Below are 27,286 nucleotides of genomic sequence, written 5' to 3' on the forward strand. Positions count from 1 at the left end.
CGCCTGGCCTCAGTTTTTCTTTGAGAGTCTCACTCTGTTGTCCAGGCTGGAGTGCAGTGGCATGATCTTGGCTCACTGCAACCTCCGCCTCCTGGGTTCAAGTGATTCTTGAGTTGCTGGGATTACAGGGGTGCGCCACCATGCCAGGATATTTTTTTTTTTTTAGTAGAGATGGGGTTTCACCATGTTGGCCATGCTGGTCTCGAATCCCTGACCTCAGGTGATCTACCTGCCTCAGCTTCCCAAAGTGCTGGGATTACAGGCGTGAGCCACTCACCCAGCCAACCTTACCTTCCTGGATTGCATTAACGGTATCAAAGGTCTGTCTTCCCACCTTGAATTTCTATTTCTGCCCTCTTGCCCAGCCTCCTTGTGATGAGCAAAGCTATTCATCTGCCTCTCTGGTGCTCTACCCTGAGCAGTCAGCCCCTGGGCTTCACTCCCCAGCTTCCCCAGGACTCCTGCCTGTCTCTGTCCACTGGGGCTTCAGGAGCAGTGACCCTCACTTCAACACCCTTCCTCTCTTTAGGAGGGAAACAGACTGACCAAGTCACAGTCCTTAGCTATAACTCCACTCCTTTCTCTCCAATGTAAGACAGCATATTCCAGAAAAGAAAAACTCAGATTGTGAGAGAATGGGATAGGTGCTATTCAAAGGATGCCCTAAGCTCAAACCTCAGACTCATAACCTATGAGTGACCAGTTTCCCTGTCAGTAAAGCGGGGATAATTGAACGCCCTTCTAAGAATGCTGGAAAGGATAACAGGAACAACAAAGGGCAGATGCTTGGCTATAGCAGCAGCAGCTATAGTCCTTACAGATTACTTAGGCTCTAGCAGCATGTCATGACACTTTAGTTAGGAACCACTGGGTAAGTCAATGGATGAACAGCTCCCAGGTAATACATGGATATTTTATGAACTTTGAGAGCTTGTTTGGAGGTTCTAGCAGGGGAGTGAGGCTACTAGTATACCCTTGACTAAAGACTGATCCTCCTCTATTAGGGATGGTTGTCCTCTTCGATCGAGCGCACAGCTTTGGGAGGGACGCACATGGAGCGGTGAGGGAGGAAGGGGACACCCGCCTAGCCAGCCAGATCAGCCGAATCAACCCTGGTGATCAATGGAGTGACAGATGTCACAGCCAGATCGTCCTCACATCCTACATGAGTATTTTATAAGGGCCTCCTGGAGACAATACCTTAAGTGAAGAAAGTAAGAAATGATGGCAATGTCAATCAGTTGACAAATATTTTAAAGACCTAATTACCTGCCTGTCACTGTGCTAACTGGTGTAGAAAAGCCAAAAGAAGCCTAAAACCTAATTTGGCTCCTGCCCTTACAGAGCTTATAATCTACTAGGGAAGAAAAGGTCAATGTACCTGAAATAATAAGGGCCACAGGCATATCTGTGCGATGCAGACACAGAGCTGCCGGCAAGTGCAAGAACCACTAGAAAAGGGAGAGGTCAGAATGTAGGTGCAAGAGCTACTGACTTGCTTGTGGGTGAGGCAAGCCAGCTCTGCTAAATGTCCCTGAGTCATCTGGCCTAAGTTAGAGGGAACATGCCCCACCCTGAGGGGTCCAGGCTCCTCAGGTCGAGACATCTGCCCAGGCATGGCCAGGGGCACCTGCAGGCCCTGCCCCCTGTATAACAAGATAGAAAGGAGAGGGTATCAGGGCTGTCTCCATACATAGTCAAAATAAGCTGTGGCCTGTGATATGCAAAGCATTAAGTAGGGGCTATAAGGAATACAGAGGTAAGTAAGGAGGAGGTCCTATCATCAGAGAGCTTACACAGTGCTATCCTGTTGAGTTTCTTGGGGGCAGCTTTTGAGTCTTCGTCTCACTATACCAGCACCCAACTTAGACTCCATCCTAAAGAAGGTGCTCAATGAGTGTGTTGGACAAAACAATCTAGAAAAACGAATAGAAACCCTTCCCTGCAAATGGTAGAATATAAGGCAGGATTCGATTAAATGCAGAAAGATCCAGGCAAAATACTACAGAAGACTAAGAAAGACAGACTGCATCTAGTTAGGTGAAGGCCCTCTAGGCTGTGAGCCCTATTAGGGGAGAAAACGGTATCTGAAGTTCTTGCTGACTTCCACAGCTGTATTTCCAGTGCAGAGCACACAGCAAGTGCTCAATAGTTACCTTTTCCATAAAGGCATGCGGTGGGATTTGACACCAATCTTGGAGGATGGGCAGAATTCAGATAGATGGAGATGGGGCAGAATAAGAGTTAGTTAAGTGTGGCCGGGTGTGGTGGCTCATGTCTGTAATCCTAGCACTTTGGGAGGCCAAGGCGGGCTGATCACCTGAGATCGGGAGTTCGAGACCAGCATGACCAACATGGAGAAACCCCGTCTCTACTAAAAATACAAAATTAGCCAGGCGAGATGGTACATGCCTATAATCCCAGCTACTAGGGAGACTGAGTCAGGAGAATCACTCGAACCTGGGAGGCAGAGGTTGCGGTAAGCCGAGATCGTGCCATTGCACTCCAGCCTGGGCAACAAGAGTGAACTGTCTCAAAAAAAAAAAAAATAGGCCGGGCGCGGTGGCTCAAGCCTGTAATCCCAGCACTTTGGGAGGCCGAGACGGGCGGATCACTAGGTCAGGAGATCGAGACCATCCTGGCTAACAGGGTGAAACCCCGTCTCTACTAAAAAATACAAAAAGCTAGCCGGGCAACGTGGCGGGCGCCTGTAGTCCCAGCTACTCGGGAGGCTGAGGCAGGAGAATGGCGTAAACCCGGGAGGCGGAGCTTGCAGTGAGCTGAGATCCGGCCACTGCACTCCAGCCCGGGGACAGAGCGAGACTCCGTCTCAAAAAAAAAAAAAAAATAGTTAAGTGTATTTGTCTTTTTCTTTTTTGTTGTTGTTTGTTTTTTTGAGATGGAGTCTCACTCTGTCGCCCAGGCTGGAGTGCAGTGGCGTGATCTTGGCTCACTGCAAGCTCTGCCTCCCGGGTTCACGCCATTCTCCTGCCTCAGCCTCCCGAGTAGCTAGGACTACAGGTGCCCGCCATCGTGCCCGGCTAATTTTTTGTATAGACAGGGTTTCACCATGTTAGCCAGGGTGGTCTCAATCTCCTGATCTCGTGATCTGCCCGCCTCGGCCTCCCAAAGTTCTGGGATTACAGGCGTAAGCCACTATGCCCGGCATATTTGTCTTTTTCAAGCAAATAACATCTTGAGGGTAAGGCCCATGATTTATTCATCTTTGCATCACTACGGCATTTTAGTGTTTTATTGTTTTTTTCTTTTGAGACAGAGTCTCATTCTGTCACCGAGGCTGGAGTGCAGTGGCACCATCTCAGCTTACTGCAGTCTCCGCCTCCCAAGTTCAAGAAACTCTTCGGCCGGGCGCGGTGGCTCAAGCCTGTAATCCCAGCACTTTGGGAGGCCGAGACGGGCGGATCACGAGGTCAGGAGATCGAAACCATCCTGGCTAACACGGTGAAACCCCGTCTCTATTAAGAAATACAAAAAACTAGCCGGGCGAGGTGGCGGGCGCCTGTAGTCCCAGCTACTCGGGAGGCTGAGGCCGGAGAATGGCGTGAACCCGGGAGGTGGAGCTTGCAGTGAGCTGAGATCCGGCCACTGCACTCCAGCCTGGGCGACAGAGCGAGACTCCGTCTCAAAAAAAAAAAAAAAAAAAAAAAAAAAAGAAACTCTTCTGCCTCAGCCAATCAAGTAGCTGGGATTACAGGCATCCACCACCATGCCTGGCTAATTTTTGTATTTTTAGTAGAGACGGGGTTTCACCACATTGGCCATGCTGGTCTTGAACTCCTGACCTCAATCTGATCTGCCCAATGTGGGCTCCCAAAGTGCTTGGATTATAGGTGTGAGCCACTGTGCCCAGCCCTACAGCATTTTGGTGTAATGCCTGGCACAGTAAAACCTTGATAATTTTTTTTTCTTTTTTTTGAGACAGAGTCCCGCTCTGTCTCCAGGCTGGAGTGCAGTGGTGTGATCTTGGCTCACTGCAACCTCCGCTTCCCAGTTCCAGCAATCCTCCCACCTCAGCCTCCTGAGTAGCTGGAATTATAGGCATGCATCGCCACATCCGACTTTTTATTTTTTTTATTTTTTTTAGTAGAGATGGGGTTTCACCATGTTGTCCAGGCTGGTCTTGAACTCCTGATCTCAAGTGATCTGCCTGCCTCGGCCTCCCAAAGTGCTGGGATTATAGGTGTGAGCCACTGCACCCAGCCAAACCTTGATAATTTGACTTAAACTGATTTAAAGAGCGTCAAGACATCAGTTAATAGGGTTGCTATATTAGAGAAAAATTTTAAAAGTGTGTCAAGACAATAGTGTTTTGGAAATTGACAGAAAAGGCCAGGCACAGTGGCTCACACCTATAATCCCAGCACTTTGGGAAGGTGAGGCAGGAGGCTCGCTTGAGCCCAGGAGTTCAAGACCAGCCTGGTCAAAATGGTGAAATCCTATCTCTATAAAAAACACAAAAATTGGCCAGGAGCGGTGGCTCAGGCCTGTAATTCCAGCGCACTTTGGGAGGCCGAGGTGGGCGGATCGTGAGGTCAGGAGATTGAGACCATCCTGGCCAACATGGTGAAACCCCATCTCTACTAAAACTACAAAAATCAGTTGGATGTGATGGCGCACGCCTGTAGTCCCAGCTACTAGGGAGGTGAGGCAGGAGAATCGCTTGAACCAGGAGGCGGAGGTTGCAGTGAGCCGAGATTGCGCCACTGCACTCCAGCCTGCTGACAGAGCAAGACTCTGTCTCAAAAAACCCCAAGCAAACAAAAAACAAAACAAAACAAAATTAGCCAGGCATGGTGGCGCACCTGTGGTCCCAGCTACAAGGGAGGCTGAGGCAGGAGTATCGCTTGAGCCTGGGAGGTCGAGGCTGCAATGAGCTGTGATCACACCACTGCACTCCAGCCTGGGTGAAGGAAGGAGCTGATCAATAGTCTCAGATGCCCCAGAAGAGCTGGCTGCAGTGAGCCAAGATCCCACCACTGCACTCCAGCCTGGGCGACAAGAGCGAGACTTCCTTCATCTCAAAAACAAACAAACAAACAAACAAACAAACAAAAACATCTAGAAAGGTTAGCAAGATCACAGAAGGCTTTTGTTTGTTTTGTTGTTGTTGTTGTGATCTAAACATGTTATTGCTGAGTAGGGGGCGGGTGGAGAAAAATGGGGAGGTTTGGCAAATGGAGTAAGGAGACAACCAGAGGAGAGCCAAAGGGTGTCTAGGCAGCCAAATAGAACCCGGTGATATCAGCAGGCACCTTTGCCGTGGACCTGTCACCATGGGCGGTGACATTCCTTAGCATTTCAGAGAGAGGGACAGACTGGAGAAGAGGGCATTTTCCAAGGCTGAGGATTGGCAAGGCAGGAACGGCAGAGAATCAAGGGGGATTCTAGGCTGCTGGAAACTACTGGAATTGGCTGGGAGCCAGAGCCAGGCAGTGTGAGCAGAGTGGTCAGTGGAGGGAAACAGAGGAGGGGAATAGGCCAGGAGAAGAATCCTGAATGGGCAGCGCTGGGGTTCCCAAATGCTGAGGATGCAGAAGGCTCCCTTGGTGGTGGAGGGAGAGGGGGACGAGAGCACCATGAGAGGGCACTTCAGAGTGTGAGTTCTTGAACTCTCTCAAACAGCCCCTAATGATGGTGACAGGGGATGTGAGCTGTTCCTTCGTGTTTTGGCACTGTGTCCCACAGGCATCTTGTGAAAACGCCAGCACCATGGCACAGGGAGCACCTGGCAGATCATAGGGCATTAGCATTTTCTGTGAGTGAGTCATTGGTTTTCCATCCAGAACTGCTTCAGGAGATTTGATGAGTTTTGTTAGTTATCGAGGTTCTACCTCATAAGTATGGCCTTAGAGTCAGAGGCCCATGTATCCAGAGGCTAACATGAGACTCTAAGACCTTGAAATGTCAAGGGGTGGAGGGTGCGTTATCTCTAGTAGTCCTTATGTCCCCACAAGGATAGGGGGAGTGGGCGAGAGAAGACCCTCCTCTCCGTCATCTCCAGATAGCATGTAAGGATTAGAAATCTCGTCATCATCTTGGGTGCTTGGAAACACACCTATGTTTGAAAGAATGAGCATAAAATGGAGAACTATCACTTGGGGCAGGGGCAACTTCTGGGGGAAGTGGGGCTAGAGGAAGCTCTGATGGGAGATGGTAAAATACTCAGACCTTGCCAGTTTTCCACTTTTGCAAAGACTGACCCACCATCCAAGACTTATAGGCTGCCTCATGATATGAGAGACTCATTCAAGCACTGAGCTTACACACACATGTACACACACACTCTCACTTGCCACAGCCACCCCAAATGGGGAAAGGCAAAGGGAGGCCCTCTGTTCCCCTTAACCTAGAGGGCAAGGACTAGTGACTCAGTCCTGGCTGGGCACTCCGACGGGCAGCTCCCTCTCAGCTTCCCCTCTGCTGTGGAGCTACAACTGTCCCTGCCTTTGTTCCCTCAATTCTCAAGCTCCCTGACTCAGCCTCCCCTGAACTTCCCAGCAGGGGACAAAGCCCTTGTCAATGGGGTGGTGTGGGGGCAGTGGCAGTGAGGCCGATCTGGCAGAAAGCTGTAGGGCCCGAGTTCCAGTTCTTTTTCCAGTCTCAACTTTCAGGGTGCCTCAGCCTTGCCAGTTCAGCAGTCAGCTCTAGGCTCCTCCCCAACTTGCCCAGATCTCTCTCTGAGGCCAGGCTGATGGGGTGGAAATGGTTAACTAGAACCTTCCTCCCACCCAACTGGGCAAAGTCTGACACCTGGTGGCCAAGGTGAGGAATGGCCAGAAGGCCCCTTTTCAAGTCTTCCCAGAACTGCTCCAGAGCCTGGATGGCCAAAGTGAAAGAGGAGGTGACTACAGAAGGATGTGTGGAGGGTGGTAGGAGCAGGACAGAAGACAGCAGTGACAAAAAAAACCCAGAGACTCCTTCCTCTGCCCTCAAGCTGCTGCCATGGAAGCACATTAGGCCAGAGAACCTGGACCAGGAGAAGAGGGAGTGTCTGGGAGGGTAGTGAGGGGCCAGGAATGACTGCCTAAAAGGATTCTGGCCCACAGGGTGAGGAATGGGGCCCACGGGGTGTGAGTATGTTGGGGGCGGGGCCAGGGGTATTCTGGCTGCCCAGAATCTCCTGAGTGGGACTGACTTCCAGCTCAGGGTAGGTGGCAGAGCCCAAGGGCCTGAGGAAGGAGGGTACCGGCGAGAGGGAAGAAGAGCTGGATCCATCCCACAGCCCACTGGGCCCCAGGCAGCTGCTCCCCTCTCTCCACCTGCCTCCACCTTCCCAGCTCTACCTTGCTCTCCCCACAAACCTCATGGTGATGAGGGGGAAGGGAATGCAGGCACAGTGCTGAGGCCCCCATCCTGCCACATTGTCTGAGCTAAGCCGGACCTAATCCTTCTTCCCTTGAGTGCAGTCAGCGGTGGGCCTCATCCCCTGGGAAGGTGCTGGGTTCCTGTTTCAGTTCTTTTCTCTCCTGGACCCCCAGGACTCTGGACTTGGCCCTGAAGCAAGGGTGTTGGGTATTATTACCAGGCTGAGGTGCAAAGGTCACTCCTACTAGTCTCATCACCAGCCTCTGGGTGTCCGGGCTGACATAAGGGTCTCAGGACATTCCCGCAGGGAGAGAGAACTCAGCACCCAACCCAGACCTCTGGCCTGGCCATCCAGCCTGAAGCCTGAACAGGCTCCAGGACAGCAGTTTAGGGAATGAGGCCAGGATGCTGCCTGAGTAGGGGAAGGGATTCTAGGCAAGAAGGTACAGAAGGTGGATAGGGTTGGAGAGCAAAGAAGGAAAAAGACCTGAGGATGGAAAGGCCAAGGTCCAGCCTAGTCAGCTGTGCACCTTAGGAATCCAGGTGCTGAGTCAGGGAATGCCAGTTGGACAGGGATGGTTCCAAAATCCCTAGGTGCCAACTCTTCCCTGGGGGCCCAACCCCACTGCCATTTAGGAGAGAACAGCAATGCTGCTTGCAGAGAGTTCCCTCAACTCCAAGCCAGAAAGCCAGGCCTAGGGTGCCTGCACTTGAGCTGACCACTCTGAATCTTTTTCTTGGGTCTGGGGGTAGCTGAAGGCTGAGGGAGACATCTTCCAGGCTGGGTGGGTGCCTGAGCCAGGCAAAGCTGGGGAAGCTGGCGGGGACAGCCCAGCCAACATCTACAGAGTAGCTCAGGATGCCAGAGGCTACCCAAGGAGAAAAGGCAATAGTCCCAGGCGGCGGCAGGAGCTGCTGTGGCTGCCCAGCAGCACACCCCATTTCACGCTCCCTGGGCGGTGGCAGGGCCCCACGGCTATCAGCTTTCAGGGGTAGGAGGGACTTGGGAATGAGGAGGGGTCTGCCCCACCCATGGCTCCCTATCCCTCAGGGCTTGGACTCAGGAGGTGGGTGCCACACACCTCTAGAAACAGCCCAGGAACCCTTGCTGAGGCCCTCTGGGGAGGGGGTAATCAATCCCCCAGAGCCTATATGCCATCCCTACCTAGCATACTCAGTGCCTGACTGGACTCAGCACCTAGGCCCTCCCCAGCCCTGGTAGAGAGGGCCTCCCTGCTTCCATCCCCAACTCCGCAAGGACACTGTCTCCCTGAATGTGGGCCCCACTTAGTTCACAAGGCAGATGGGGGGATTAGAATAGGCCCAGCCCAAACAATACAGCAGAAAGGGCCCTCCAGCTCCATGCAGTGCCCTGACAAGCTCCCTCCTCCACCAGCCCTCCTCCAGGACGCCGATGGGGGGAGCCAGGCAGGACGTGGACCCTGAAGACATGGCCTGCTCCTGTACTTCCCCTTTGGTGGTCTCCTCTCCAGAGCAGCTTCCTCCCTTGTGCCCACAAGTACCAGTGGCTTAGCCCTCTTCCAGTGCAGAGCACCCAGACCCCAGAGCAGGGAAAGGAGGCGGCAGAGGCTTCTGAGCAGGCGGCAGCCCAGGAGTCTGTGCCCCACCCTCCCAGTATCCCTGGAAGGAAGAACCGGATGGGATCTCTGGAGGGTGATTAGAGCTGGGCTGGTCCCTGTGCTGGTTCCCAGACTCCCACTGGCCAGTACTTTTGCCTCCTGCCAGGAAGTTGATGAGGGGGAGGCAGCAGTATGGATGAGTCAGTGATGACAGGAGCCCAAGGGACAAAGGTCATGGGTGGAGAATTGAGAGACATTGTTTACAGCAGTCCACCTCCTCCAGGAGGCCTTCCAATGCTAATCATCCCTGTGGTCCTAACCAATCTCTGACCCACCCTTTTCCTCTTCTGGTAGGAATTATAGCCTCTCACTGACAACTGTACATCTGTCTGCCTTGTGACAGTGAGCTCCTGGGCCCAAGACAGACTGTGGTTCGACTGGGGCCCTGCAATGCCTGTGACTCTCGGCAGTGATAATCATTGAGCTATACTTCCTACTTTCAAAAACTTTTTGACATCTCTTTTAATTAATATGTGGGAAAGTGCTTAGAACAGTACTTGGCACATGGTATGTGCAACATGAGTGTTAGGTTTACTGTTAATATTTTCTGCTCAGATTCACATTATTGTGAGAGGGCAGATTTTGCCAATGAAGAACTGGGGATCAAAACCCATTGTGGTGGGGGAACCAGACCCTTGCTCTGCCTTCCAGTATGGAATCTTCCTGACTGGTGGGGCGGGTGGGGCAGGACTTGGGACCCCAGGAGAGCCAAAACAGCAAACACTTACTCGGACTAAGAGTGGGCAGCATCTTTGGGCACAGACTGTGAGAAAGGAGGTTTCAGAACCCATGGGCTTCTCCAGCCAGGTCTCCTGGGGCCGGTGGGGGTTGGGTGGGAGCAGGGAAGGGGCCTGGATTAGACCAAACTCTCTTCAGACCTCCAAACCTGCCCCCACAACGCTGGGCGGGCCAAAGGACCGAGTGAAGGCTCCAGCTGGGCTCTAGGGAGTTACAAACTGGCCACGGGGATTAGCGAAGCTGAAAAGAACATTTGCCTAGGAAGGGAAAACGGGAAGTGAGAGGCTGAGGATAACTCTCTTCAAGTCTCTCGGGACCCACAGCAGACCAATGGGGGCCGGGGGAGGTGGTGAAGTAGGGGCATCCTGACAGGTCCCCCGCCCCAGCCTGCCCCTCCTCCCGCAGCCCACAGCTGTGGCACCGCCCCACCCCTCACCCTACACTGCCTACCATTGGCTAGCGCCAGGGCCCCGCCCCACAGAGGCGTCCTGCCATTGGCTGAAGTCTTTCCTGTTTGCGCCCTTGTTGGGGTGGGGGAGGCGTCCCTCCCTGGACCCCAGCGACTTCCTCTCTCGGTTTGTCTGGGTCATCTTGTCTGCCTGCCGCTGGCCTGGCCCCGTCTGTCTCTCTCAGCAGCTGTCTTTCTCGCGCCCACTGGCCGGTCTCTCCTCTTCCCCGCAGTCGCCTCCTTCCTCTGCCTGCCTGGGTGGCCGCCATGGGCCGGAAGCGGCTCATCACTGATTCCTACCCGGTTGTGAAGAGGAGGGAGGGGCCCGCTGGGCACAGCAAGGGGGAGCTGGCATCCGAGCTAGGTCTCTGACGTGTGAGGGAGGCAGGAGGAGTGGACACGGAGGGGCCTAGAGGACGTGGGCAGAGGGGCAGATGGAAGGGGAAAGGTGGCCTGTCCTCCCCTCCCGACACCAGGTCTAGCTGCGGGGTGGCAGAGGCAAAGGGGTGGTGAGGAAGGCTGGGAGGTGAGGGGCAGGAGACTGAGGCCAGCCTCGCACTGAAGAGCAGCTGTCATTGCAGGGGAGGAGCCCCAGCCCCGCGACGAGGAGGAAGCGGAGCTGGAGCTGCTGAGGCAGTTTGACCTGGCCTGGCAGTACGGGCCCTGCACCGGTGAGAACCCACCCAGCCCCACGGAGGTGCCTCTCCCAGCCAGTCCCGTCACCCACACGTCTCTGAAGTCACCCAAGCGCTTGCGTGACTCTGACCCTCAGGCACTGTCTCCCCTGAACACACACATTCTCCAGCTCAGACTCTACCCCACCCCCAACAAGGCTCCAGAGTCTTCTTCCTACCCTGGCAGGGATCACACGGCTGCAGCGCTGGTGTCGGGCCAAGCAGATGGGCTTGGAGCCTCCCCCAGAGGTGTGGGAGGTGCTGAAGACCCACCCCGGAGACCCCCGCTTCCAGTGCAGGTCAGAGACAGGCCGGGAGGGCTTTCAGGGGAGCCAGGGCCTTCTCCAGGCACCGTCACCCTGCTCTCCTGACCTGAGGGAGAAATGGATGGAGGGTTGAAGGGCCTTGCTGAACAGGCAAGAAGGAGGACACGCTACTGTAATAATTCTTTTTTTTTTTTGACACAGAGTCTCGCTCTGTCGCCCAGGCTGGAGTGTAGTGGCGCGATCTTGGCTCACTGCAAGCTCCGCCTCCCGGGTTCCCGCCATTCTCCTGCCTCAGCCTCCCGAGTAGCTGGGACTACAGGCGCCCGCCACCACGCCCGGCTAATTTTGTTTTTGTATTTTTAGTAGAGATGGGGTTTCACTGTGTTAGCCAGGATGGTCTTGATCTCCTGACCTCGTGATCCACCCGCCTCGACCTCCCAAAGTGCTGGGATTACAGGCATGAGCCACCGCACCCGGCCAATAATTCTTACCTCCACAAGCTAGTCGGGGGCAAAGGTACACCCAGGAACCAAGGAACTATCTATTTAGAACCAAGGGGTTTCCCAAGGACTATGGGCATGGCCAAGAATAGCTGGTGAAATCAGATCCAGGGACTCAACAACTGACCCTTTCTCTCTCTCTCTCTCTCTCTCTCTCTCTTTCTCTCTCTCTCTGGGATATCCCTCCCTCCCACCCCATCTTCTACAGCCTCTGGCATCTCTATCCCCTATGAGGCACCACGTATGACCTCCTGCCCTTGGCTCTCTTGCTAATCACCCAAGAATCTCAGGACAGAAGCAAGAGCCCATTGCTCCTGCTCAGCTCAGCCCCGCTGCGGAGGAACCCTTGGCAGGCAGAACCTGGAGGTGTCAGAGGCTCAACTCCTCCATCTAACCAGCAGGCTCTCAGAGCCCCCCTGGAAGAGCCTGTGCAGCTGAAGCAGAGTGCTTCTAGATGGAGAGTGGTCACTGGGGAAAAGGACCTGGCCATCACCTTCCAGTACCTGCTGCCTGTCTCCCTGACCCATGGTGTGGCAAGTTAGGCACAGCCAGACGTGGACAGTTGATCCATGAGGCAAAGATGCTGTCCCACCTATGGCTAGGAATCAGAGCAGGACTGGCTGAGCTCCCAGGGCAAGGGGTTCACTAATGCTTACCAATAAAGAATATTAAGCCTGGAATCCTGACCTTCAGTCCTTTACTGTGGCCCTGCTTTGACTGGCAGTCCCTAGCAAGTTAGGAGATGGGAGAACCACCACCACAGTTCTTTTCCTTCAAGAAAGTCCTAGGCCTGAGAGGAAGAAGACATAGACAGCTTAAGAGACGGATCAAGTCCTCTAAGAGCTGAGCGACCTCTGGTGCCCCCTGGTGGCCCACAGGGAAACTACTCACGACTCACCTTCCTGGAGCAGCCAGGAAAAACCTACCTGACCCGCCAGCCACCTGGCTTGCTAAGCAGTGCCCACTTCACAAACATGGGTGCTTTGCCAGAGAAGGACCTTTGGGGTCCATGGCGCATGAAGTCCAAACATATCTATACATTCCCAGCAAGCACCTCAGGCTTCCCACATCAGGGACCACCTTGATCAAAGCAGGGCTGGGGAGGGTCTCAACTTGCAGGACCTGCTCAGACATGGCCATCATCTGAGGGGCTTTGGTAAGAAATTGATGGCTGGGCATGGTGGCTCACGCCTGTAATTCCAGCACTTTGGGAGGCCCAGGCGGGCGGATCACGAGGTCAAGAGATGGAGACCATCATGGCTAACAAGGTGAAACCCTGTCTCTACTAAAAATACAAAAAATTAGCCGGGTGTGGTGACAAGCGCCTGTAGTTCCAGCTACTCAGAAGGCTGAGGCAGGAGAATGGTGTGAACCCGGGAGGCAGAGCTGGCAGTGAGCTGATACTGTGCCACTGCACTCCAGCCTGGGTGACAGAGGGAGACTCCTCAAAAAAAAAAAAAAAAAAAAAAAAAAAAAAAAAAAAGGCTGGGCACAGTGGCTCACGCCTATAATCCCAGCACTTTGGGAGGCCAAGGCGGATGGATCACGAGGTCAAGAGATCGAGACTATCCTGGCTAACACGGTGAAACCCCATCTCTACTAAAAATACAAAAAATTAGCCGGGCATGGTGGCGGGCGCCTGTAGTCCCAGCTACTTGAGAGGCTGAGGCAGAAGAATGGCATGAACCCAGGAAGCGGAGCTTGCAGTGAGCCGAGATCACACCACTGCACTCCAGCCTGGGCAACTAAGCAAGACTCTGTCTCAAAAAAAAAGAAAAAAGAAACTGACGGTGCTGGGGGATGGAGAACTGGCTGGAGCCAGAAACAATGCTCAGGAGACCCGGGGTCAGGGTATGACATGGAGAATAGAGTCAGTAACTGCTTCTGTAGCATTACCTTCATCTACTGTAGCAGCCCTCCATCCTGGGGGCAGATGGAGGCAGCACTAGTAACTTGTTGGAAACAGGCCTAGAGAGCAGCTAAGTGGCCTGCGTAGCCCCTGTCTTACTGAGCACTGATCATGTTTCGGGTACTTTAAATGTATTATCTCGAATCCTCCTAAAAAACCTTCCAGGTAAGTTTTACCGAGAGGGGAACTGAAACTAAGAAAGGTTAAGTAAAGTTGTCCAAAAGCACACAGCAGGCAAGAGGCAGTGCAGTGACCAGGGGCCACTTGCATTAAGCTCTTCCAGTCTATGCCACAGCTCCCACCCAGCTGCTGAGCACTCACTATGTGCCAGGCACCAAAGGTCCCCTTGGGGTGTTACTAATGGTCAGGAGATGGACAAAAACAAACACGTAAGTTAATTATGTCAGGTAGCAGTCAGTAGTAAGCAAAATCAGAGTTGAGATCAGAAAGGGTCCAAGGATGCCAGGGCGCTATGTTAGAGAGACTGGTCAGGGAAGGCCCTCTGCTAAGGTGGCATTTGAGCAGAGACCTGAAGAAAGGAAGGGAGCAAGGTCTGCACCTGAGTGTTCCAGACAGAAGGAGCAACAAGGAGAAGCTCCCTGAGGGAGGAGTGTTTCCAGCCTGTTCCAGGAAAGGCACTGAGGAGGCCAGTGAGGCTGGGGCCCAGGGAGCAAGGAAGGGTAGTGGGAATTGAGAGAAGACAGGCAACAGGCTGGTCCCTAGGGCCATGATAAGAAATCTGGATTTGATTCTGAGTGAGAGGGGAAGATACTGGAGGGCTTGAGGTCAATAAATGACAGAGTCAGCTGATGTTTAGAAAACATTACTCTGTTGGTGGAAAACAAGATTGTGGAGCTGGGGAAAACAGAGGTAGCAAAACCACTCAGGAGGCCTCTGAAGTTGGCCTCATGAGAGTTGAGCTTGATCTGGACCAGCATGAGGAGGTGAAGTGGCCAGGTACACTCTGTATTTTGAAGGAAGAGCTGACTGGCAGGACTTGCCTATAGGACTGTGGGATTTAAGAGGCAGGAGCCAAGGATAACTCCAAAGGTTTTGGTTTGGGTGACTGGAAGGACAGAGTTCTCATTACTAAGATGGGAAAACTTGTGGGAAGGGTGGGGTGGGAATCTGGAGATCCATCTTAGACATGCTGAAGTATCTGTGCCACTTCCAAGGGGACACGGGGTATAGGCAGTGGATATGTAAGTCTCGGATTCTGAGGCATTCTAGGTTTAAAATATAAACTTGGGAATCTTTTAGATGGCCTTGAAAGCCGCAACAGTGGATGAGATCCCCGGAGTGAGTGTAGAGAGAGAAGTAGTCTGAGAGATCCAGTAGGGAGAGAACCTGAGGTTACAGGAGATGAGAAGGCAGTTGTGTGAGTGAGATCTTTGTGAGGGTGAGGAGGGCCAGGAACCAGGATACGCAAAGAGGGTGGCCTTCTGTAGACACATGCACTGTGACAGGAAGGGAGACAGAGAACATGAGAGGAGTCTCAGGTAGGGGGATATATTTGGGGATGGGAATATTCAAGAATCAGATATTTACTAAGAGCCTGGCGCTGCTGGGAGGGCTCTGATGTTTACTAAGTGCCTATCCATGCCATCTGCTAAGTGAAATGCTGCACACATGTTATCTAGTTGAATCCTGAGAACAATCTCATTAGGGAAGTACTATCCATGTTTTACAGATAAGGAAACCAAAGCTGAGAGGAAAAGTGCCTTGCTCAATCAGTAAACACCAGGGCCTGAATTCACCCCACACCTGCACTCCAGATGTTGGAGGATAAGAATGTTGTTGAGGAGATAAGGACTACATATGTGGCAAGTTAGAAAACCATGTAATACAAGTACTTTCCTGAGGCAACATAGGAGTGGTATAGAGACTGAATTGTCTGAGTTCTCAGAAAGGAAAGAGCACCACAGGTGACAGGGACCCGCTGCAGGAGCCTCGAGCACAGGGACTGCCACTTCCCTCCCGCTGCATTGTATTCCCCTTGCCGCACCTCATCTGCACCTAGCCCCTTCTAATCAGGGGTCCCTGTTTCTCACCTTCCCACCTTCCACCGCAGGGCGAATGCAGACTTCCCACTGCAGGGGACAGCACCACACGGAATGTTCTTAGTCATTTCTTTCACCAATTTGCATTCTACTCCATATGTCTGGAGTAGCTGTACTTCTTTTTTGACACAGAGTCTCACTCTGTCACTCAGGCTGAAGTGTAGTGGGATAATCTTGGCTCACTGCAACCTCTGCCTCCAGGGTTCAAGCAATTCTCGTGCCTCAGCCTCCCAAGTAGCTGGGATTAGAGGTACCCACCACCATGCCTGGCTAATTTTTGTATTTTTGGTAGAGATGGGGTTTCATCACATTGGTCAGGCTGGTCTTGAACTCCTGACCTTAAGTGATTCACTCACCTCAGCCTCCCAAAATGCTGGGATTACAGGCGTGAAACACTGTGCCCAGCCTGGAGTAGCTAAAAGTAGGTGAAATTATTTATAATTAAATAAAATGAAGTCTCCAGGAAGATGTGCCACGTGTGGCCTATGGCTGCTTTCAAGTACCCCTGATACATCTACCACCACCTCACTCAGTTTGAACGGCACGTCAGAAATACTAAAAAGCATATATATATAATATTTTATATATGTAAAAATATATATAATATATATATATATACACACACACACACACACACACACATATATATATAATTTTTGAGAAAGGGTCTTGCTCTGTTGCCCAAGCTGGAGCACAGTGGTGCAATCATGGCTCACTGCAGCCTCAAACTCCCAGGCTCAAGCTATCCTCCTGCCTTGGTCTCCCAAGTAGCTGGGACTACAGGCACGTGTCATACACTGAGATAGTCCTGTTATGTTGCCCAGGCTGGTCTCACACTCCTGAGGCCAAACAATCCTCCTGCCTTGGCCTGCTAAAGTACTGGGCTTACAGGAGTGAACTGCCACACCCAGCCAGAGAATAGTGTTCTAGACTAAGGGAATGAGCTGAACAAAGGCAAGCAGGAGGGAATCATGTGTGTGCCACAGGCTAGATGTGCAGAGCTGTGAAGTATATACCACAGAGGTTTCCACATAAACTCATACAAAACTAGCATTTGGCTGGGAGCGATGGTTCACGCCTGTAATCCCAGCACTTTGGGAGGCCAAGGTGGGCAGATCATCTGAGGTTGGGTGTTTGAGATCAGCCTGACCAACATGGTGAAACCCTGTCTCTATTAAAAATGCAAAATTAGCCAGGCATAGAGGAACATGCCTGTAATCCCAGCTACTCAGGAGGCTGAGGCAGGAGAATCACTTGAACCCAGGAGGTGGAGGTTGCAGTGATGCAGTAAGCCAAGATCATACCACTGTACTCCAGCCTGGGCAACAAGAGTGAAGCTCCATCTCAAAAAAAATTAAAAAATAAAAAAATAGGCCGGGCGCGGTGGCTCAAGCCTGTAATCCCAGCACTTTGGGAGGCCGAGACGGGCAGATCACGAGGTCAGGAGATCGAGACCATCCTGGTTAACACGGTGAAACCCCGTCTCTACTAAAAAATACAAAAAACTAGCCGGGCGAGGTGGCGGGCGCCTGTAGTCCCAGCTACTCGGGAGGCTGAGGCAGGAGAATGGCGTGAACCCGGGAGGCGGAGCTTGCAGTGAGCTGAGATCCGGCCACTGCACTCCAGCCTGGGTGACAGAGCGAGACTCCGTCTCAAAAAAAAAAAAAAGAAAAAAAAAAAAAAAGAAAAGGACAAAGAACTATAAGAGATGTTGCAAAGGAAGTTTGCAAAACTTGCATTTGGGAAGGGAAGAATGGGGAGGACGTGTCAAATATGACTCAGGTTTTGAGCTTGGGTGGGTGAGAGAATACTGATGCCATGGGAAGAAAAATGGAAACTGGGAGGGGGAAGACAGGCTCAATTTTATACATGCTTGGTTTCAGATGACTACAGGACACCCAAATGGAAACACCTGGTAGGAAATGGAAACAGAGCTCAAGTCCAGCAGAGAGATCATGGGAGGGGCGGTATCTGGGGGACAAGGAAATTACCTGCATAGAACTGACCTATGCGCACAGATGAAAGATTCAAGAGAGACAGGCAAAGAGAAGACCAAGCATCACACTTGGGAAAATTCGCTCTAGAAAATGGTGGAAGAAGATCCAGCAAACCAGAGGGGAAGAGTGCTCAGAGTGGCAGGAGAACCAAGGCAGAGCAAGTGTCCCAGAGGTCACTGGTGCGATGCTGCAGAGACATCAAGGAAGATACTGTCAGGAAGCATGGAGGGGACTAGACCTCATTCCATTCCTCCATTTCCCACTTCCCTCTATCTCCGTTTTGTAGTTCTCTCTAGTGTCTTTGGCTGTCATGGTAACTACCAGTACCACACCCCTCTATGAAGGCCACGCTGATTCATTCTTTATTGACTCAGGTGTGGCAACATTTATCCACCCTCAGACAAACTCACTAGTAGCTTGAAGGTTTAAGGAGCTAATTTACCAAGAAACTAAAGTCAACACAGGAAAGAATAAAGTTTCTGAATTGGTCTAGAAACAGAAGAAAACTACAACAGTGCCAGCTTGAGGCCAATTTGGGTTACTGCCACCTCTGAGACTCGAGAGATTCTCAAAATGATTCCTAGTTTTCCACACAGGTAGGTCTCCAGTTTATCCACCTGAGTCCTAAGCTAGAAAACCATAACTTTGTGCTAGTCATGGCAGATGCAAATGATTAGAACCCCAGGCCCTAAGCCCCAAGAGCTCACTGTAGTAGGGAGACAAAAAACAGACACGGAGGTGAACTTCAAACAATGCTGCAAGACAGGAATGGGCCTGGCCTATGACAACCCTTCAGCTGAGTATATAAGGATGAGTAGTGGTGTCACAAGGTGGACAAGTGATGGTAGACTATGTGTTGGGGTCTGAGTCCTTCTTGAGCCCAACTTTGGTCCTTTGTCTCTTGAAGGAAAAGGCATCTCCTAGGAACTCCCTCTGGGATGTGAGCCTCCATCCTGACCTCGTGGATGCCCCTTCACCTCACCTAGAGGCACCAATGGTTCCTATGCCTGCAGGCCTTGCCCTTGACTGAAGGATGTTTTTCCCTCTGTGCAGCCTTCCCTGAAGAGAGTTAAGGATTTCCCCTCTGCTTCCCATGATAACCTATTTGCTTTATTACAGCATGTCACATTGCCACAACAATACGCTTCATTGTTTCCAATGCTAGAGAATATTTTATCTCTGTTGGTGTATACCTAACACAACGTTGGCTACATAGTAAGCCTCAAAGCTGGCTGAGGTTGGTCACAGTGGCTCACCCCTGTAATCCTAGCACTTTGGGAGGCTGAGGCAGGAGGATCACTTGAGCCCAAGAGTTTGAGAGCAGCCTGGGCAACAAAGGGGTATTCTGTATCTACAAAAAATAAATAAATAAATAAATAAAAATTAGCTGGGGGTGGCACACGCCTATGGCTCCAGCTACTCAGTGGGGCTGAGGCAGGAGGATCGCTTGAGCCTGTAAAGTTGAATTGCAGTGAGCTATATTCCCACCACAGCACTCCAGCCTGAGCAACACACCAAGACCCTGTCAAAAAAAAAAAAAAAAAAAAAAAAAAAGCTGACCAAACCTTCCCACTTCACTCACACCTACTTTGTTTTTTCTTTTTTCTTTGAGATGAAGTCTTGCTCTGTCACCCAGGCTGGAGGGTAGTGGCATCATCTTGGTTCACAGAAACCTCTGCCTACCGGGTTCAAGCAATTCTCTTGCCTCAGCCTCCCGAGTAGCTGGGATCACAGGCACGCGCCACCATGCCCGGCTAATTTTATATTTTTAGTAGAGACAAGGTTTCACCATGTTGGCCAGACTGGTCTCGAACTCCTGACCTCAGGTGATCTGCCCACCTCGGCCTCCCAAAGTGCTGGGATTATAGGCGTCAGCCACCGTGCCCAGCCTGCTCACACCTACTTTTTGATCCTGTCTAGTGCATGAGAATCATTTGTATGAGAGTTGTAAATGCAACTCTTTGGGCTCTAAGTCACTTCTCCATAGGGGTTGTGTGGTCTTAATGGCAGGAGCCATCTTTTCCTAAGGTCTTCTCAGTGAGGAAGGCATCAAAGCTGTCAACTGCAGAAGCAGGCCCTTTTTATATCCTGTTTTGAAGCCTGTGCCTCCACTGGGCTGGCCATGCAGTGCTCAGTCAAGGTCCTCCGAGGTGCAGAGTAGAGACGCTCATCATTGCAGTGAGCCATCCAGCCCATTTCTCCACATGCTCTCGGGAGAATGGCTGGCCAGGATCTGACTATTCCAGTCCCGTAATGCTGTAGTATACACTTGTACAACTCTAAGGACGCTAATTTGGCACTATTTATCAAAATTATAAATGCACCTATCCTTTTCAGTCTATATCTAGAAATTTATCCTACAGATATGTTGGTATGTGTAAAATAACATATGTAAAGTTATTTATTATAAAACTCTTTGTAATAGCAAAGAATATAAATAGCCTAAAAGTCTATCATCCATAAGGGACTGGGCCAGGTGCAGTGGTTCACACCTGTAATCCCAAATATGTGGGGGCCAAGGCGGGAGGCTGCTTGAGGCAAGGGGTTCAAGTCCAGCCCAGGTAACATAGCGAAATCTTGTCTCTACAAAAAATGTTAAAAATTAGCCCACTGTGGTGGCTTGCACCAGTGGTTCCAGCTACTCGGGAGGCTGAGGTTGGGGAGGACCCCTTGAGCCTGGTAGGTTGAGGCTGTAATGAGCTGTGACTGCACCACCGCACTCTAGCCTAGGTGACAGAGCAAGACTCTGTCTCCAAAAAAAAAATAAGGGCCAAGTGCAGTGGCTCATGCCTATAATCCCAGCATGTTGGGAGGCCAAGGCAGGAGGATTACTTAAGCTCAAGAGAATTTGAGACCAGTCTGAGCAACAGAGTGAAGCACTATCTCTATGTGGAAAAAAAAAAAAAAAAATTGCTGGGCGCGGTGGCTCACGCCTGTAATCCCAGCACTTTGGGAGGCCGAGACGGGCGGATCACGAGGTCAGGAGATCGAGACCATCCTGGCTAACACAGTGAAACCCCGTCTCTACTAAAAAGACAAAAAATGAGCCGGGCGTGGTGGCAGGCGCCTGTAGTCCCAGCGACTCGGGAGGCTGAGACAGGAGAATGGTGTGAAGCCGGGAGGCGGACCTTGCAGTGAGGTGAGATCGCGCCACTGCACTCCAGCCTGGGTGACAGAGCAAGACTCTGTCTCAAAAAAAAAAAAAAAAAAAAAAAAAAAAAAAAAAATCCATCGTGTGAATATACTAAAATGTGTTTATCCCATTTATCAGCTGATGAACATTTGGGTTGTTTCCAGTTTTAGACTCTGATGGATCAAGCTGTTATAAACATTCATGTACAAGTCTTTGTGTGGGCAGTTTTCATTCTTCTTGGCTATATGCCAAAGAATCATATTGCTACGTTATATATCATATACATATTTGACCTTAAAGTAAACTGCCAGTCTGTTTTCCAAAGCAGTTCTACCATTTTATTTTTTTGAGATGGAGTCTTGCTCTGTCACCCAGGCTGGAGTGCAATGGCACAATCACAGTTCACTGCAGCCTCAAATTTTTGGGTTTAAGCAATCCTCCCACCTCAGCTTCCAGAATAGCTGGGACTAGAGGTGTGAGCCGCTGTGCCTGGCCATGCTCTATTGTTTTCTTTGCTGTGCAGAAGCTTTTTGTTTGATGTAATCCCATTGGCCTACTTTTGCTTTTGTTGCCTGTGCTTTTGAGGTCCTATCTCAAAAATCCTTGCCTAGGTCAATGTCATGAAGCATTTCTCCTGTGTTTTCTTCTAGTAGTTTTGTAGTTTGAGGTCTTATATTTAAGTCTTTAATCCCTTTTGAGTTAATTTTTGTCATTCTTCTGCATGTAGATATCCACTTTTCCCAGCACCATTTATTGAAGAGACCATCTTTTCCCCAATGTATATTCTTGGCACCTTTGCTGAAAATCAGTTGTGTGGATTTATTTCTGGGTTATCTATACTGTTCCATTGGTCTATGTGTATGTTTTTATGACTGTACCATGCTATTTTGGTTATCATAGCTTTGTAGTATATTTTGAACTCAGGTAGTATGATGCCTCCAGCTTTGTTATTTTTGCTTAGGATTGCTTTGGTTATTTGGGGTCTTTAGTGGTTCCAGACAAAATATTTTGAATATATATATATATTTTTTGAGACAGAGTCTCACTTTGTCACCCAAGCTGGAGTGCAGTGGGGCGATCTCAGCTCACTGCAACCTCTGCCTCCCAGGTTCAAGGGATTCTCCTGCCTGAGCCTCCCAAGTAGCTGGGATTACAGGCACCCATCACCACACCTGGCTAATTTTTGTATTTTTAGTAGAGACAGGGTTTCACCATGTTGGCCAGGCTGGTCTGAAATTCTTGACCTCAAGCAATCCACCTGCCTGCCTCAGCCTCCCAACGAGATGGGATTACAGGCGTGAGTCACTGCACCCAGCCAGAATTTTTTTCTTAATAGTACCTTTAGAAGAACCAAAGTTTTAAAATGTGTGCCTGTGGGTGTGATGGAGTTTCGCTACTGTTGCCCAAGCTGGAGTGCAATGGCGTGATCTTGGCTCACTGGAACCTCCGCCTCCTGGGTTTAGGCGATTCTCCTACCTCAGCCTCCCAAGTTGCTGGGATTACAGGCATGTGCCACCATGCCCAGCTAATTTTTGTAATTTTAGTAGAAACAGGATTTCACCATGTTGGCCAGGCTGGCCTCAAACTCCTGACCTCATGTAATCCACCTGTGTTGGCCTCCCAAAGTGCTAGGATTACAGGCGTCAGCCACCAAACCTGGCCCAAAGTTTTAAATTTTGATGAAATCCAATTTATCTTTTTTTTTTTGTTACTGCTTTTTATGTCCTAAGAAATGTTTACCTACCCCAAAGTAACAAATATTTTCTATTTTTTTCTAGATATTTCATTGTTTTAGCTTTTACATTTAGGTTTAGGATCTATTCTTAATTAATTTCACTGTTTCATTCCTGATAATTGGGGATTTATATTTTCTCTATTTTCTTAGTCTTACTAGGGACTTACTATTTTATTTTATTTTATTTTATTTATTTTTGGAGATGGAGTCTTGCTCTGTCGCCCAGGCTGGAGTACAGTACCGCAATCTCGGCTCACTGGAACCTCTGCCTCCTGGGTTCAAGCAGTTCTCTGCCTCAGCCTCCTGAGTAGCTGGGATTACAGGTGCCCACCACCAAGCCCAGCTAATTTTTGTATTTTTAGTAGACACAGGGTTTCACCATGTTGGCCAGGCTGGTCTTCAACTCCTGACCTCGTGATCCGCCCGTCTCGGCCTCCCAAAGTGCTGGGATTACAGGCTTGAGCCACCGCGCCCGGCCTGTATTTTTTTTTTTTTTAATCAGTCTCGATATGGTTTTATCAATTTTATTATTTTTTCAAAGAATCAGCTTTTGGCTTTGCTATTTTTCTCTGTGTGTGTGTGTATGTATTTTCTTTCTTTCTTTTTTTTTTTTTTGACAGGGTGTTATTCTGTCATTTCAAGCTGGTCTGCAGTGGTGCAATCATGGCTCACGGCAGCCTCTATCTCCCAGGCTCAAGGGTTCCTTCCACCTCAGCCTCCCAAGTAGCTGGGACTACAGGCACGCACCACCACACCAGGCTAATTTTTGTATTTTTTGTGGAGATGGGATCTTGCTATGTTGCCTAAGCTGGTCTCCAACTCCTGAACTCAAGCCATATACCCGCCTCGGCTTCCCAAAACGCTGGGACTATAGGCATGAGTCACCATGCCCAGCCTCCAAAATTCACAATTTTAAAGTGTAAAATTCAGTGATTTTTAGTGTATTCACTATGTTGTGCAACCATTACCACTGTCTAATTCTGTAATACATTCATCACCCCAGAAAGAAAGCCTGTGCTTAATGGCAGTCAGTTCCAATTCCTCCCTGACAACCTCTAATCTGCTTTCTGTTTATATGGATCTGTCTATTCTAAAATTTTTATTTTTATAATTAATTTTTTACAATTTTTTTGAGGCAGGGTCTCACTTTGTTGCCCAAGCTGGAGTGCCGTGGTGCTTATTGCAGTCTTGGCCTCCTGGCTCAAGGAATCTCATGCCTCAAGATTACAGGTGTACGTCACCACGCCTGGCTAATTTTTTATTTTTTGTAGAGAGGATCTCATTATGTTGCCCCCGCTGATCTCCTGGGCTCAAGCAATCCTCCCACTTCAGACTCCCAAAGTGCTGGGATTATAGGCATGAGCCACCATACCCAGCCCTGAAAATTTCATATAAATGGAATCATTTTGTGTCTGCTTTCCTTCACTTAGCATAAGGTTTTCAAGGTTTATCCATCTTGTAGCATATAACCACTTCATTCTTTTTCACGGCTGAATAATATTCCATTATAGGGATATACCACATTTTGTTTATTCATTCATCTGTGAATAGACAGTTGGATTGCTTCCAGTTTTTGGCTAACACTGTTATGAACGTGTTTTTTATTATCCTGCGTATATACTAGGGAGTAGAACTGCTGGGTCATATGGTAATTCTATTTAGTTTTTTGAGAAACTGCCAAACTTCTTACAGCTTCTTAAGGTAGAAACACAGAATTATTAATTTAAACCTTTCCACCGGGCACGGTGGCTCATGCCTGTAATCCCAGCACTTTGGGAAGCCGAGGTGGGTGGATCACTTGAGGCCAGGAGTTTGAGGCATGAGAATCACTTGAACCTGGGAGGCAGAGGTTGCGGTGAACCGAGATCGCACCACTGCACTCCAGTGTCCCACTCTGTCCCTCCGACCCCCCCCAAAAAAATTTAAACCTTTCTCTTTTCTCATATAGATACTTTATAAACTTTCCTTTAAGTACTTCTTTTTTTTTTGAGACGGAGTCTCGCTCTGTCGCCCAGGCTGGAGTGCAGTGGCGCAATCTCGGCTCACTGCAAGCTCCGCCTCCCGGGTTCACGCCATTCTCCTGCCTCAGCCTCCCGAGTAACTGGGACTACAGGCACCCGCCCCTGCGCCCGGCTAATTTTTTCTATTTTTAGTAGAGACGGGGTTTCACCATGGTCTCGATCTCCTGACCTTGTGATCCGCCCACCTCGGCCTCCCAAAGTGCTGGGATTACAGGCGTGAGCCACCACGCCCGGCCTAAGTACTTCTTTAGCTGCACCACACATATTTTGATATTCTATGCCTTCATATGCTTCAGTTTGAAATATTTTCTCATTTGTGTTTTCTTCTTTGATTAATTAGTTATACAGAATTTTTTTTTTTTTTTTTTTTGAGACAGAGTTTCACTCTTGTCACCCAGGCTGGAGTGCAATGGCATGTTCTCAGCTCACTGCAACCTCCACCTCTTGGGTTCAAGTGATTCTCCTGCCTCAGCCTCGAGTAGCTGGGACTACAGGTATGTGCCACCATGCCTGGCAAATTTTATTTTTTGTAGAAACAGGATCTCGCTATATTGCCCAGGCTGGTCTCAAACTCCTGGCCTCAAGCAATCCTCCCTCCTCGGCCTCCCAAAGTGCTGGGATTACAGGTGTAAGCCACCATACCTGGCCTAAAAATAGATTCTTTAGAAATATATTCTTTGATTTCTTTTTTTTTTTTTTTTTTTGAGACGGAGTCTCGCTCTGTCGCCCAGACTGGAGTGCAGTGGCCGGATCTCAGCTCACTGCAAGCTCCGCCTCCCGGGTTTACACTATTCTCCTGCCTCAGCCTCCTGTGTAGCTGGGACTACAGGCGCCCACCACCTCGCCCGGCTAGTTTTTTGTATTTTTTAGTAGAGACGGGGTTTCACCATGTTAGCCAGGATGGTCTCGATCTCCTGACCTCGTGATCCGCCCATCTCGGCCTCCCAAAGTGCTGGGATTACAGGCTTGAGCCACCGCGCCTGGCCATATTCTTTAATTTCTAAACATTTGGGGATTTTCTAGATATGTTACTATTAATATTATTTGTCTCTAATTTAATTTCATTGTGATCAGATGATCAGAGAGTATATATTCTGTAAGGTTGTTTGGGGTTTTTTCTTTTTATTCTTTTTTTTTTTTTTTTTTAATAGAGATAGGGTCTCACTCTTTAACCATGCTGGAGTGCAGTGGCACAATCATACTCACTGCAGCATCCAACTCCTTGGGCTCAATCTTCCCACTTCAGTCTCCCAAGTAGCTGGGACTACAGGCACATGCTACCATGCTCAGCTAAGTTTTTTACTTTTTATGGAGATGGGGTCTATCTATTTATTATGTTGCCTGGGTTGGTCTTGAATTTCTGGCCTTAAGCAATAGATTTTAATCTTTAGAAGTATACTGAGACTTATCTTATGGCCCAGATATAATCTAGCTTGGCTAATGTTCTATGTGTGCTTGAAAAAAATGTAATCCCAGCACTTTGGGAGGCTGAAGTGGGTGGATCACCTGCAGTTATTTGGTGGAGTTTCTTGAATGTCAACTATATCAAATTGGTTGATGGTATTGTTCAGGTTTTCTATATGCAGCTGCTTTTTTGTCTAGTTGTTCTCTCAATTACCAAAAGAAGGTTTTCTTTTTTATGAGATGGAGTTTCACTCTTGTCCCCCAGGCTGGAGTGCGATGGCACAGTCTTGGCTCACTGCAACCTCTGCCTCTGGGATTCAAGCAATTCTCCTGCCTCAGCCCCCCGCCCCAAGTAGCTGGGATTACAGTCACCTGCCACCACGCCTGACTAATTTTTGTATTTTTCACAGAGACGGATTTTTACCATGTTGGCCAGGCTGGTCTAGAACTCCTGACCTCAGGTGATCCACCTGCTCTGGCCTCCCGAAGTGCTGGGATTACAGGCATGAACCACTGCACCCAGCCCAAAAGGTTTTCAAATCTCTGACAATTGTGCATTTGTTGGTTACTTATTTATTTATTTAGAGACGGAGTCTCACTCTGTTGCCCAGGCTGGAGTGCATTGGTGAAATCTTGGCTCACTGCAACCTCTGCCTCCCAGGTTCAAGCGATTCTCCTGCCTCAACCTCCCAAGTAGCTGGGATTACAGGCTCACTGCAACCTCTGCCTCCCAGGTTCAAGCAATTATCCTGCCTCAGCTTCCTGAGTCGCTGGGATTACAGGTGCCCACCACCATGCCTGGCTAATTTCTTTGTATATTTAGTAAAGATGGGGTTTCACCATGTTGGCCAGGCTGGTTTTGAACTCCTGACCTCAAGTGAGCTGCCTGCCTTGGCCTCCCGAAGTGCTGAGATTACAGGTGTGAGTCACTGCACTGGCCTTTTTTTGTATTTTTACTAGACACAGGGTTTCACCATGTTGGCAAGGGTGGTCTCAAACTACTGGCCTCAAGTGAGCCACTTGCCTTAGCCTTCCAAATTGCTGGGATTACAGCCACTGCACCCAGCTGATTTTTCATATTTTTTTGTAGAGATGGTTTTTATTTTTATTTTATTTTTATTTTTTATTTTTTGAGACAGAGTCTCGCTCTGTGGCCCAGGCTGGATGGAGTGCAGTGGCACCATCTTGAGTCACTGCAACCTCTGCCTTCCGGGTTCCAGCGATTCTCCTGCCTCAGCCTCCCAAGGAGCTGGGATTACAGGTGTGTGTCACCATGCCTGGCTAATTTTTGTATTTTTAGTAGAGACGGGGTTTCACCACGTTGGCCAGGCTGGTCTCAAACTCCTGACCTCAGGTGATCTGCCCACCTCAGCCTCCCAAAGTGCTGGGATTACAGGCACGAGCCACCGTGCTCAGCCGGAGATGGAGTTTTGAG

At 49.8% G+C, this 27,286-nt stretch overlaps 2 protein-coding genes across 13 annotated transcripts in view; one reads left to right on the forward strand and one right to left on the reverse strand.

Moving 5' to 3' along the window:
• The window catches only part of RAD9A (RAD9 checkpoint clamp component A), a 79,078-nt gene that overhangs the window by 34,734 nt on the left and 17,058 nt on the right, over nt 1–27,286 (reverse strand). The window lies entirely within an intron of this gene.
• POLD4 (DNA polymerase delta 4, accessory subunit) lies at nt 10,284–12,272 on the forward strand. 2 transcript variants are annotated; one of them, XM_005577079.4, is made up of 4 exons: nt 10,284–10,516; nt 10,734–10,823; nt 11,014–11,125; nt 11,801–12,272. In XM_005577079.4, exons 1-4 carry the CDS (start codon nt 10,420–10,422, stop codon nt 11,823–11,825), a joined length of 324 nt encoding a protein of 107 aa, XP_005577136.2. In that variant the 5' UTR covers nt 10,284–10,419; the 3' UTR covers nt 11,826–12,272. The 2 variants fall into 2 exon arrangements, with proteins under 2 accessions (XP_005577136.2, XP_005577138.2); XM_005577081.3 differs by lacking the exon at nt 11,014–11,125.

This window comes from Macaca fascicularis, chromosome 14 (genome assembly GCF_037993035.2).
Source record: "Macaca fascicularis isolate 582-1 chromosome 14, T2T-MFA8v1.1".
NCBI lineage: Eukaryota > Metazoa > Chordata > Mammalia > Primates > Cercopithecidae > Macaca > Macaca fascicularis.